At 45.6% G+C, this 14,068-nt stretch overlaps 1 protein-coding gene across 1 annotated transcript in view; it reads right to left on the reverse strand.

Moving 5' to 3' along the window:
- LOC146175300 (guanine nucleotide exchange factor for Rab-3A-like) overlaps positions 1 to 14,068 on the reverse strand; it is a 123,703-nt gene that overhangs the window by 38,028 nt on the left and 71,607 nt on the right. The window contains exons 5-8 of the mRNA XM_084584729.1: positions 9,902 to 9,998; positions 5,613 to 5,708; positions 4,574 to 4,651; positions 1,009 to 1,248 (exon numbers count right to left, since the gene is read on the reverse strand). Coding sequence (XP_084440855.1) covers positions 1,009 to 1,248; positions 4,574 to 4,651; positions 5,613 to 5,708; positions 9,902 to 9,998 — 511 coding nt within the window. The remainder of the gene's footprint in view (positions 1 to 1,008; positions 1,249 to 4,573; positions 4,652 to 5,612; positions 5,709 to 9,901; positions 9,999 to 14,068) is intronic.

The following is a 14,068-nucleotide window of genomic DNA, read 5'->3' on the forward strand; positions in this document are numbered from 1 at the left end:
GGCTATGGCGCCTGCGGATGTTAAGAAGCGGCAGCTGTATGCTGCCGCTTCGTTGGGCTGTACGCGCGGCGTAGCGTAAGATATGGTGGCTGCGGACGTTAAGAAGCGGCAGGATTTTTTTTTTTTGTGGGGATGTTTATTTTATTTTTTTTAATCATTTATCCTTGCATGTATGAATCAACGAAAGCACGCGGTAAGCTGCTGCGATCATGACGCCCGCTCCAAGCGTGGCATGATAAATCGAACCAGGCTTGTGCAATCAAGCCATCACGGGCACTCTGCCAAGTTCACTCCCCGCCATCGCAGGAGCTATCAAGAGATAAACGCGCCCGACGTTATCGCTGCGCAGCATCTTGGCACGCTGCCAATGAGCTATGGATGAGACGACCGAAACGGACTGACGCGCGCCATCGACATTCCAAGCGAAAATGCTCGCGATTTCTGCCGCCGCAGCCACGGCGACACAGAAACCTTGTTTTGAGCTGCCGCGGTGGCTTGAGCGGCTTCCAACAAGTTTGAAAATTTTCGCTCTGTCGCTGCCGCTGGTCAATGAGATCCCTCAGTCGCTTGCATGTGAGCGAGCTGGCCTTAATGCATTTTTTTTTTCAAATTCTCGGGTGCAAAAGTGGAGGGTGGGTTCATTATGCGAGTGGGTTGATTACAAATACGCTATCGATTTTTCGCATCGTGGGTGCCGTCACAAGCCGATTTCTGTATGTCGAATTATCGATATATCGAACTATTTCGCGATCTCTTTCGAGTTCGATATATCCGGGTTCGACTGTATTCGAGATCGACTGCATGGGTCATCGGTTAGACAGCAGGTCGTACCACGACATGAAGCCACTTGACAAGCCTGTCTGTATTAATGAATGCCGACCTTGGGGCATCCGAATAAACCGCCTTCAGAAACCACCAACCTAATGGATATTGGAGGGAACTTGAGCAGCAGTCTGGATTGAATTAGTGAGGTTTTACTTAAATAAAAACTGACGAAGATGTCATCACCTCTGAGAGGTCTGGGCCTGCTCCGTCGCAGCCTGGCTGTGCCTGCCCCTCTGGTTGCTGCTGCTGCTGGGGTGCCTGTGGCGGGGATGGTGGTCGGCAGGTGGCCAGCTCATAATTGGAGGGTGAGCGCCGGTGGCGGTGGCGGCTCAGCTGCGGGTGCAGGTGGGCGTTGGGCCGTGAGGGCGTCGAGGTGAGCACCAGAGCCTTGAGGGCACTCACCTCCGCCTGCAGAACCTCCACCTGCACAGCCACGGAGAGCGCTCAAGGAGACCTTACGCACCAAGCTCCACAGTCCGACACCAGGCACGAAGTGCAATTAGTGTACAAGTCAAGGCAGAAAGTTGGCCTAGCTGATGCCTGATGATTAACTATAGAAGGACATAGGAAGGGCTTTTTCTACTGCTTTGTCCCCACCCAGTGTTTAAATTTCATTTCATTTATTTCCCATAAGACACAAAGCTAAGGAAAGGGATGTGGAAAAAGCTGCAAAAGGCAGCTTGAAATGCCCACCACTCAAAGTTACATATGTTAAGTGGGCAGAAACTAACCAGCAACAGAAATCATTTGCAGAAACATATTCCACTCCATACAGAAACTAAGAAATGTTTCCAAGAATACATACAAGGTATATATTTTGGAAGCAATTAACAAGTACCTAAACGACATAATGCAATGGAATGAATGAAACAGGTAAGTAGAACAAAGTCAAAGTCAAAAAGCAGTCTCTGGAAACATCTCTGCAGTGCCTGTTCCCTACACCAGGACACAAGATGCAAGCACAATGGGGCAGAGTGACAAAAGAACGTGGCCACTGGTGAAAAATTTGGGCCTTTTGTTTTATTTCGTCTACAGTCGAACCCGGTTATATTAGCCCAGATATATCGAATTTTGGTTATATCGAACGCACAAAATATCCCCTTGAAAATCCCATGTAAAAGTATAGGAAAGCCGCGTCATATATCGAACTCAAATTCACCGGTCGTTCGATATATCGAACTCCGCACCACGCACTGGAAAGTGTGCATTCCCCAAAGACGATCGCATTACCCTTGGCTGTTTGCCGCGTGACGCTTTTAAGCCACGCGAGGAAGGAATGAGAAGGAACAGTTCGGCGATGGCTGGTCTGGGCAGCGCCGCGCCCATTCCCCAAAGGCACGCACATCTGCAGTTGTTTCCCGCGTGCCAACACATGACGTTTGCAAGCCATGTGCGTGGGTGTGCCCATTCTTTTGCTGAGCTATCTCTCTCCTTCAGCCCGCGCAACGCATGCGCCAAGCCAGCTCAGCCCGTTTTCAGACAGACGTCGGACGCTTTCTCCAGTGTGTGTTGCGAACCCTCTGCGTGCGGCGGCGCAGCGGCGGACGTGGCTATGGCGCCTGCGGATGTTAAGAAGCGGCAGTTTTTTTTTTTCTTTTTTTCTTTTTGCGGGGATGTTTATTATTATTATTTTTTTTTTATCGTTTATCCTTGCATGTACGAATCAGCGAAAGCACGCAGTCAGCTGCTGCGATCATGACGCCCGCCCCAAGCGCGGCGTGATAAATCGAACCAGGCTTGCGCAATCAAGCCATCACGGGCACTCTGCCAAGTTCGCTCCCCGCCACCGCAGGAGCTATCAAAAGATCAAAGCGCCCCGACGTCATCGCTGCGCAGCATCTTGGCACGCTGCCAATGAGCTGGGGATGAGACGACCGAAACGGACTGACGCGCCATCGACATGCAAGCGAAAATGCTCGCGATTTCTGCCGCCGCGGCGACACAGAAACTTTGTTTTGAGCTGCCGCGGTGGCTCGAGCGGCGAGAGGAACGCAGTTCCAACAAGTTTGAAACTTTTCGCTCTGTCGCTGCCGCTCGTCGCTGAGATCGCTCAGTCGCTTGCATGTGAGCAAGCTGGCCTTGACGCCTTTTTTTTTTTTTTTTTTCAAATTCTCGGGTGCAAAAGTGGAGGGTGGGTTCATTATGCGAGTGGGTTGATTGACAAATACAGTATCGTTTTTTCGCATCGTAAGTGCTGTCACAAGCCGATTTCTGTATATCGAATTATCGATATATCGAACTACTTCGCGATCCCCTTAGAGTTCGATATATCCGGGTTCGACTGTATTTTCTGCGCCATTTCCTGATAGCTGAAGTTTTTTTATCGACACCGGCGGGACAGAGTCAATTAGCGACTTCATCGCATCACTAAAGAAGCTTGCCGATGACTGCAAGTTCGCATCGTTTCGTGAGCAGATGCTGCGGGACCAAATCGTGAGTGGAATCAACGATGTCACAATGCAGACTCGGCTGCTGGAAACGGCAGATTTGGAATTTGAGACCGCAAAGAATACCGTAATTGCCATGGAGGCTGCACGGAGGGATTCCCATGCATTATGTAATCAGCTACCCCAAGTGACGGCAGTACAATCCGAGGAGTCTGCTAATGTTGTGAAAACCAAGCACCAGGCAAATGCTTCCCAATGTCCTCACGTGAGCAGTTTGCTTCAAGTGCGAGCAGAGAGACATCTGGCCAGAGTACGCCAGTCAAGCACGTCACACCCTGCAAAAACGAGGTTCCGGAATAGACCAATAGCTGTCCACAACCTGGACGACGAGCTGGCGGTGACAGAATACAGGCCGGAGAAGGAGGGAGCGGACGACCTATGGACGCTTGAAGCGGCCGGGCCAGAGCCAATGCATGTTGAAGTTTCCATCAATGGGGTGCATTTGGACATAGAGCTTGATACTGGCACCAGTGTGTCAACTATCAGCAAGAGAAAGTTTATGCAGCTGTTTCCCTCAGCACTACTGGAGACATCGGAAGTTCAGCTCCGAGGATTTTTCGGCGACACGAAGCCGGTGGTAGGCAAGGTCATGGCAACTGTGAAGCTCGGCGAGAGCGAATTTGTGCTGCCTTTGTTCGTCGTGAATGGCCCCAAGTCGTGAATGGCACGGCCAATACCAGTCATGCCCTGGCCAATCCCGGACAGACCCTGGGATAGGGTCCGATTGCTTCGAGTTGCCTCTCTTTTTTAAGCTTCACAGCTGTCCCTTGCCTGCGCTTGCAAAATGCTTTTCTTCCCTGCTAGCCGGATCTTTATCTAGGCTCTTGAAAGCACTGGTTAGCCAGGCTCCTGGGCATTCCAAGCAGGCGAAAATAGCATTCCAAAGTAACATTTAGGTCAGTTTCTGTTTACCAACCAATCTATCTGCTGTATTCTCGACAGCAAGTGCTCTTCGACTAGAAAGCATGAACATTCTGACTCGGGGATTCACTTTGCATTCACTTTCTGTTTGCCCTCAAAGGCAGCGTTCATAAGTGCTTTCAGCGATCGACTGCGTCCAAATGTCTCACAAAAAAAATTAATTTCTTTTCTTCTACCACACATTTAGAAACATATTTTTGGTGAAAATTGAGGTTTCAGCCCCGTATTACCCCAAGGCACAATGTTAGGTTGGAAAACATCTTTTCAGCTGACACTGTAAAGAACACGGCAAACAGAAAATGCCACCACCCCTGCATAAACTGCAAATTAGCGCACCTTCTTTGAGAGGAATACACTGTGCAGGTTATGTGTAATAATACCTTGAGGGTGGCCTCCTGTAGCCTCTTCTCAGCTGCCGCCTGCTTCATGTTGGCCTCCCGCACCATGTTGTTCGCCTCCTGCAGGGTTTCATTCACACCTTCACTACTGCCCTAAGATACAGGACTACAACGCCCCAGGTCACCTCAGTGGAGTTTTACAGCTGACACAAACGACTTTGCACCTTTGCGCTTTTGAGCAGATGTAAATAAAACCATAATTATTTATACATACTGCAGCCCTACAAGGTGGACATAAAGAAAACCAAAATAGACAAAAATATGAGGCATAGCAGCACATGTTAAGCACATAAAACTAAATCATGTTAGAAAATGCAAGAACAGCTAAGAAATGTTGTCAATAGCAAGCATAGATTGATGTACTGGTAATAAACAAACTGAGCCAGGCAATAAATTAAGTTCGTGATTACTTCCTGTTAGCGTTGGTTTGGCACGCATGATGTAGCAGTCGCTTGAGAGACGATAACGCGAGTGAATGATGGAGCGCATAAATTTAATCGATTCGAAATGCCTGCGGGTGGCCAGTGCGGTTAGTTGCAATGATCCAAGAACGAAAGTGGGTGAAAAGACGTGGCGATATTTATGACATATGAAACGAATTTATATCTTTTGGATGGCTTCAATCATATTTACATCGATTACTTTGTAGGGACACCATACAGACGAAGCATAGTACAGGATAGGGCGGATTAAGGATTAAGGACAGTCGTGTATATATTTCACTCTATATAGTTCATGCTTGCGCCTGTCGTGTCCCCTTTCACGTCTGTTTTTTCAAGCAGTTACTTGTCTACTTGTACTAATTGTCTCCTAATCCCACTTTTACATGTGTTAATTTTTTTGCACAAGGGTGATTTTCCCAATTTTACATTTTACTTGCACCTTCCCTTTTTCCAAGCAGTGCCATGCACAAAACAACAATATACACACACACCACGGCAGGACTAAGCACAGCCCCCAGAGCGAACCACACCTCCTAAAATTTGAAAGACAGGATGCTGAACATTTCAGACACACTCACCTCAAAGAGGCTGGCAGTGAGCTCCTCCAGCTCGGCCCCAACCTGGTCTCGAATCTGGCTGAGCCGAGCAACCTCCTCATCCCGCAGCCGTAGCTCCTGCACACAGCATCACTTACTTCACCCCGAGCCACTATTAACTTTCTCTTATGTAATTCCGATTTTAATACATGCTAAAAGCACATTCTATAGAACAGGTGCCACTTCTTATGCCAGGATACAAAATTACAAAGTATATATATATATATATATATATATATATATATATATAAGTTGAATCTCGTTACAAGAGACACTGTTACAAGAGACACTCGGGTATAGGAGACATATGAAAATGGTTTGGTTGGTTTGTCTATGTCTCCCATGTTAACAAAATTGCATGCAAGAGACATGTTACAAGAGACACTCGCTTACTAAGGACAACTTTTTCAGGTCCCTGGAGTAAATTCTTCACTATTTAGAAGAGACACAACCCAGGTGTGCTCATGCAATGCAGCTGATGTGTACCAACTCGTACATGATGCACTTCAGATTCCCTTAGTTAAATTCTGTTCAATATTAGCATCCTTTTTGTTGTATATGTCAGGAACTGAGAAGTGCTTCCCCATGATTGGAAAGTCAAAACGACCCCATTGTTTCAGCCACTGGCACTGCATTACTGTCACCTGTGAATATGGATATGATCGATAGTAGAGTACTGTTTCCGAAAACCTGCTTGATCCTTTGCTTGATTGCAGTCTAAGGTTGTCCTGATTCTATTAGCGATTACTTTAGTAAATACCTTATACGTAACAGGCAGTAAGCTGATTGGTCTAATTTTTAAGGTCCTTAGAGTCCCCTTTCTTATGAATGAGGATAATGTTTGCATTCTTCCATGGTTCCGGTTGGAGGTGGATAAGCGCCAACACATTCACCGCTGAAAAAATGGGATTTTTTCGCTCAGCTCTCAAACTGGCGTAGTGAGCCTCAGAGGTGGCATCCATCGTTCTGCCTCCTTCTAGCTAGGGCAGCTAGTATGTCATTAGAACGCGGTTCCCTATCAATGTGGGCCAATCTGCCCTTAAGGGGCCATCACGTGTGCAGGACAATAAAGGATGCAGAATGTACGCACCAATCACAAACCACAATTTTACAGCTTATACAAGACCAGCAAGCATAAATAAAGAAAAATGTACCAGTGTCTAAGGGAGCATGAGCGAGTGAGTGAATCAACTTTATTGTCCGACAAAAAAGGGCTCTTCTCTACCTCAGGCCCTCCCCTCTAGAGGAGAGGCGCCTTAGGGCAGGTGGGAATCCGCTTCAGATTCGGCAGCCTCTTCAGCCAATCGAACCGCTAGCAGCTGGTTTTCCGGGGTTGGGCAAAGTTTCTCAAGCTTCTCTACCATCAATGGTGTTTGCCCTGCCTGTGAAATGCAAACACTCCCACATTATGTGGTTCAAAGCACCCTTCTGCCCGCAAACCCTGCAGCTCTATCTTCAAAATCTGGGAATATATATTTGTTTAAGACTGAATTTGGATAAACATCTGCTTGCAGATGCCTTCATGCCATAATTGGTTTTCCATCTAGAGTCTTGTCTGGAGGAGGTAGTTTCAGACGCTGGCTTCTATAATATTGTGTCACATCATAATACGACAGCAGACGCCCTCCTCTTTCTCAGCTTGCTCATTCGACCTGCTTGGCAGTAGAGATCTCGAGCCAGGTTGTTAGCAGCCTCATTGCCACTAACAGATTCGTGCACTGGGGCCCAAATCAGATTAACTGTCCTATCCAATTTTTCCAATGCATGGGAGATATCCTCGCGCTACCAAAATTTTGAATTGGAGTTTTAATGTCGCTGAGCACATACGTGGCCTTTGTGCCAATGCAAGCAAAAGCTATTGCATTGTCCTCTGCCACATCAATATCATCGGTCTTAACCGACAATGCAGAGATCAAGTACCTTCCCCATCAACCACTACTGCTAAGGTGCCTTTCCACCCGCCGCATCTACAAATGCGACCTGCTCCCTTGGCTTCTTTCAATATATGTGCTCCACAGCCACAGCCCTTTTCTGCCTTTTCTCTTAATTGTATTCCGGGGACACGTTTCTCGACAATGGGGGGGGACTCGAACGTGCCTTCCATCCTATGATGGCCTGCATGCCCCTTCCCCTAACCGGACTCAGCCCCGCTTTTTCCAAAATCACCCTCCCCACCCTTGTGGTGCTGAGCTTTTCTAGCTGCGAGACATTTACCAGAAAAAATTACATGCCTAGACTAGGCATGTAATGGCTCTGTGCTGGTGAACAGTTACTGAATTTCTTCTCAACTAAGCAGGTGCTATGAATGATGCCACAATTTAAGTCCCCACAAAACCAGCAACTAAAAGAAACAATCACAAAATGAAGCCACCCGAGACGACTGCATTATAGAAGCTGTTTGTTCTCCACCATTTCAGGCTTTAGGGTAGAGACGGCAAAAAAGGTAAGAGTGAATAAAGATCACCAAGTAGCAAATAAATCGCACCATTTTTTGTACTGAGAGCAATTGTCTCGACGTTAAAACCAAAACAATAGTCACATAAAAACTACATCAGCCATAGCCCAATTCTACACAACAACCTATTACTTATGACTCAAAAGCCACTCCAAAGAAAGAACACACACTAAAAATTTGGTGTTATCTTGCATCACCTTGTATTCCTGCTACTGAAATCAGCTATCCAGTGCCACCAGGCAACGGGTAAAAGCGCTTTCCCAGACTCTGGAGAGAGATGCTTGGAAAAAAACTTGGCAGCAGCTATCTCTGTTATAGTGTAATTGCCAATTTTTACACAATATTAACCCGATAGCATTTTCTGTGGCAGATGCAGTGACATTTGGGAGCATCAAATGGCGGAGGTTTAAAGATGGCTAGTGTCCCCTCACAAGGAGCAGAGTTCTTTGCATGCACAGATCTGCCTCAGGCACCTGGTGCCATCTGTCTCTGGCACTTTCACTGCATTTCCGATGGTGGTACACACTCTTAATTCACCCGGGAGTGGAGGCATGATGCACTGTGACAGCACCTTGCCTCGAGTGGAAGTTCGCAGGCTACTGAGAGCACAACTTTTGGCATATTGCTTTTCTTCCAAAAAATGCCCCATTTTTACATCAGTGGCAGTGCATTTAAACAAAAAAAAAACAATTGCATATGGTTGTAAGTTGTGGGCTATGCAATAACACCGATGTTTGGGCCAGTTGGTAATGATCCATATTAAAACCCATTCGCAGCACGAATAAAACAATGACAGGAAGAAAACACACACGACAGGACGAATGCTGCTATGAGAAAAGCAATCTACCGAACACCACTGGCAAATTAATCATTAATTGTGGCTTCGGGCACATAATGCGAGACCTTGGCACAACTCTGCTCCTTGTAGGATGTTCAGCTCAAGTGCAATGGCACGCTTGATCTTGAAGTGCATGTTATCTGTCAAATGCTTACACCCTACTAAAACCTGGTTATAACCCAGTGGATGAAATGCTCGCATAATGATCCCGAGTACCCAGGTTCCGGTTTGGTTTATATTTGTTGTTAAAATATTGCATCAGGTCAGCCATAGGCTCTGCTGGCTGATCAATTCTCAAAGACCCATCGGAGGGACTTTCTCGTACTGGACTTAGTTGAAAATACTCACGCGAGGCATGTTGTTGTCACCTCAAAACACAGCTTGGCACAAGATAGATGGGACAAGATTCTTGGTTGGTGAGAATGGTAGAGTGCTTTTGCAGTAGAATTGGGTCTTTGCTTATACCACACCAAAAGAACACCCTTGCCACGGTGCATTCCGGCCAAGCTGCTCCTTTATAAAAATCAAATCGCCCTCGTTCCCTTTGAAGCTGATGCCCCCATACTGGTGTGTGCCTTGGCCATCTAGCACGAGTTGACATACATCACACTCCACCTCCGAGAACTTGAGCACAGCTTCCAATGGCCCCAGTGGATAAATGATTTCAGTTTGCTTCACAGTTCATAGTGAAATACTTTAATGAATTTTTACAAGTACCTCATTCACAGCCTTGCAAACAAAAAATAATAAAGAAATGGAGATGCCATAAACAAGTGGAACCAACTGAAAACCAGTCAAGCAGGCACTGGCTGGATTCTAATTAAAAGCTAACACGGTTCCAGTTGGAATAAAGACCTAGGGTTAAAAATTAGGGGGAAGCTTCGCCTTAAGAGTACACATGCCTCTTCACTTTTTGTTTAGGAAACAAAGGTGCAGCATCTGACACTTATCCAAAGCCCATTATTTGTGTGGCAGTACCTGCTGTGCACGGGACAGCTCTGCCTGCAGACGGGCGTAAGCCAGCTCCTTCACCTCGGACACACTGCGGCCCCCACCAGTCCACCGCACCCCGGAGCTGCACGAGAGAACCAACAATCAGAAACTCATAATGGCACACGTTCCATTCAGGAAACAGAATGTAAGGCTGTTTAATGCCTTTGGAGCTAAAAACAAACAAACAGGGCCCTTTCTCTTTTCACACCTCTCCTTTGGAAAAGCTGCTTTCTTAGCTGCCTAAAGAAAACTAGCCATTTTAGGTACAGTCTTGGTCTAAGTTTACAGCGCAGGGGGTTTGCTGCTTCAGTGGTGTCCCATTTCGCATTCACGGGAGTCCTCTACAGTAGAGAAGGAGATTTGGAACATACGGAATGCATTACAAGCCACACAGTGTAGCTCAGGAGCAAACCCCTGGGCTCCAAACTGTTAACGAGGACTGCACAACTCTCATAAAACTTATGAGCAGCTCACTGCAACAAATGCCACACTAGCATAAAAATGCAAAACACAAAAAGAAAATATGCACTCATAATGATAGCCCAAGCCATTTCTCATGCGTAGCTATATTTCTCAAGAATCTTCCCTGAGAACTGCACATTCATGTTCTGCACATGCTGCATCAACTACGAAAAAAACGAGTCTAAAAGTACCTCACTCACATGAGGGCAATGAGCCAGGACATTTCCAGCCACCTAAGAGAACAGTGAAGAAAAGGGGTCCGAGAGAGAGCTTCCTTTCAAGTGTCGTCTTTATCTTCCCCTTGTGACAACAACCTTCTTTGTTCTTGTGCAAAATGCACGGAGCATGCACATCGTGGATATCGGACACAGTCAGCAATAATGATCCTTTTCTTGAGTGCCCCAGGAGCTTCCCTTCAGCTCGGCACACTCCAAAGCCATAAAACGAGGCATTGTGAGATCGTGCCTTTCCAATGCTCTGAGCAAGTCCTGCCTGCATTTCGTAGAACGCAGCTTTGACATCCAGTTGCAGCGTCCTTCAAGCGCAGGTTACCAGCCGGCCTTGCTGGCATCAAGTGCCGAGAACCTGCTGAAAAAACCAGCCAGCATGCCCGACCAAATTGACCAGAAGAAAGTGGTGGCTATTCCGTACAGTCACGGAATCTCGCATAATATTAAGAAGATCAGTGCTAAGGCTGGTGTTAGAGTGATTTTTACCGCTCCAGAAAAACTCTCCAGGATTTGCAAGAGAGTGAATGCGGAGGATGCGGCCGTTGCTTGTTCGAAGCGTCACCAGCAGCGCTTCGTGGCCTATAAAAAGAGCATTGTGTACTCGATACCGCTTGCCTGTGGTAAGCAGTACATTAGCCAGACTGGGAGGTGCCTTAATGAAAGGCTGAGGGAGCACACAAGAGATGTCAGGAACAATTCAGGTAGCAAAATGATTGACCACATTCTGAATTGCCGCAACTACACACCAGCGTTCGAAAAAACGTCAGTACTGCGCCGGTGCAAGACACAACTTGGAAGAGAGATAATTGAGACTAATGAGATAGAAAAATCGGGTAACTCGTGTGTCAGCAATCATTCACTTTTGCTCTCAAAAAAAGAAAGTTATCTTGCGCAGAATTAGAGCTCGAAGCATGCATTCACTCGTGCGATGATGGGATCTGTTCTGATCTGATATGTATGAATGCGATGTCTCTTCTTCCCTTCTTCTTGTTGATAAGAGCAGCTGCTATATTTAAGCAAATGTTCCGTCAATAAAAACCTAGGTTGTTAGTAAGCGCTTGTCCTGTTTACCTCGTTCCTTTTGTGTCGTGTTTTTTGGGCAAAAAAAAAAAACAGAATGATTGGATGCATTGGCATCGAACAGGACCTGCCCAACAATCCACAAAGCCACATGGCTGCTGGTGTCCTGCCAACATGTGCACAATGCTAGGAGTGTCGACCCAAGAGCGCAGTAGAACCACATACAGTTTCTTTTCAAAGTTTGCTCACCAAAATGTGCAACTAGCCTCACATATCAGCCGGCTGTTTGGCAGTGTGGCCTTGTTTTTCAAAACCATCACTCTCTTGGTGACTGCCTTCTTCTCGAGCTGATCCCCATTTGTGCAGTGAAGAAATGCCACACGTGAAGAAATGCCACAAATGAATAGGAAGAAATAAACACGGACAAGGCGCTCCGTGTTCATTTTTTCCTTTCCTCCACCACATGTGAAGCTGCTGTTGCTGCATCGCATGTGAACATTAGCTCTGCTTTCAATACTCCCAATCAGGTGCGTAATTAAAAGCACACGATGCATAGGCAAAAAATGATCACTACCACGAAGTTATACTAACTGTTGATCAATTGAACTGCACTTTCCTCAACAAAATGTTCAGCATTTGCTTGCAAAGCTAGCAACACCTCAGCCATCATTCAATCAGCTGCATAGCTACACCTTTGCACATAAAGTCATGATAAAAACTAAATATAACTGATATAAATATCTACAAAGAAGCAGTACTGTGAGCAATCAATACCTCTGAGTTGGGAGAGGTATCAACTGCGCATAACCACAGTTGGCTGGCAGTTGACAGCTGAAGCAGCAACTAAGACCAGAACAGTGTTAACTCCTCCATGTGAGGAGTTGGAAGAATGAGTGCCACTAACAATCTAGTAAAATCCAAGGATAAAATATAAATGGGCTTCCGCACGAGCAATCGAAGGTTCCGCTGCTTTTTGTCCTCCTGGGTGAAAGGACTTTATTTGTTTATTTACATATACTGTTGTCTCTCAGAGCGAGACATTACAGGAGTGGGTGCATATGCAAACAATGGTCACAAAATAGCAATAAGTGTGCAAAGGAAAGCAAGAAAATAAACACGGTCCCACATTGGATATAAAAGGGATATAAAAGGGGAACAAAAAAAAAACACTATCACATATGGTTTTGTAGTTGATTGAGAAAACCGTCATGTGGCAATGCATGAAAGGAGCCATCCAGTGAATTCACCATTTTTATATCAAGTTGAGTGGGCTACTGCATCACGTGCATAGCGCAGAAGGATTGGAGAACTGAACTGGTGCTCGTACAGATAAAATGCAGTGTATAATCTTGTGGAAGAGAATGATGCAGGCATGCATGGGTCTGTCAGCGAGAGGGAGGCGATAAGATGGTGGCATGTGAGAAGATGCAGTTATAATGGAGATAAATAAATCTGCTTTTTTGTAAAAAGACTCAAGCTGTTTTGTATCACGCAAATGATAGAGGCGACCAAACGGCAGATGCATATTCAGGAAGTGGTCTAACAAGAGATTTATATGCTCTAATCTTGAACTCTTTTGGGGCAATTTTTGACTCGAGTTTGCACAAATTATTTCTATATGCCTGTGTCACTTTGGTGTAAATGTTACTCCTAGATATTTAAACTCATTTACCTGTGTTAGACAATAGCGTTTATTACTACAGGTGGTTCTCGCTTGTTCATAAACGATAAAAACAGTTTTCTTGAGACTAATCGACATCTGCCACTTTTCCCTCCAGTCGCAGAACCTTGAAAATGCATTATTTAGCTTGTCTTGAAAGATCAGTAATTGAGGAGATTTTAGAATAAAGGACATATAATCGAATTTTCACCGGAAGGTCGCCAATAGCTAAATAAATAAATAAACAAAAGTGGCTCTAAAACAGATCCTTGGGGCGCCCCGAGTTACCCTTATGCTAGATGATCTCGACTGGTGATAGAACACAAACTGCTAGCATAAGTACAAGTAGTGTGTTAGCCAGCAAACAAGGTTAGATTCGTTAATCAAAGTTTAATTAGAAGCTTTTGTTGGCATATAGTATCAAATGCTTTCGCATAATGTATGAAAATGGCATCAATCTGTCCACGCGAGTTGAGTGTTGCAGCGATATCGTGCGTGAACTCGACGAGTTGTGACACAGTGGAAAACCCAGCCTGAAACCCATGCTGTGCGTTGGACAGTATGTTATTCTCAGTTAAATACTGAACAATGTATTTATGAACGATATACTCTAGGTGTTTGCACGTAGCTAATATTAAAGAAATTGGCCTGTAATGGGTGACCAGGAGCTTGTTACCTTCCTTACGCACTGCAATAATTTTCACATTTTTCCACAGCGACAGTACAGTCTCAGACTAGCAATTTTCTAACTGCTACTGATAAATAAAGAGAAATCAATTC

The sequence above is a fragment of the Amblyomma maculatum genome, chromosome 11, assembly GCF_055883805.1.
Source record: "Amblyomma maculatum isolate TAMU_Amacu chromosome 11, ASM5588380v1, whole genome shotgun sequence".
Taxonomy (NCBI): Eukaryota; Metazoa; Arthropoda; class Arachnida; order Ixodida; family Ixodidae; genus Amblyomma; species Amblyomma maculatum.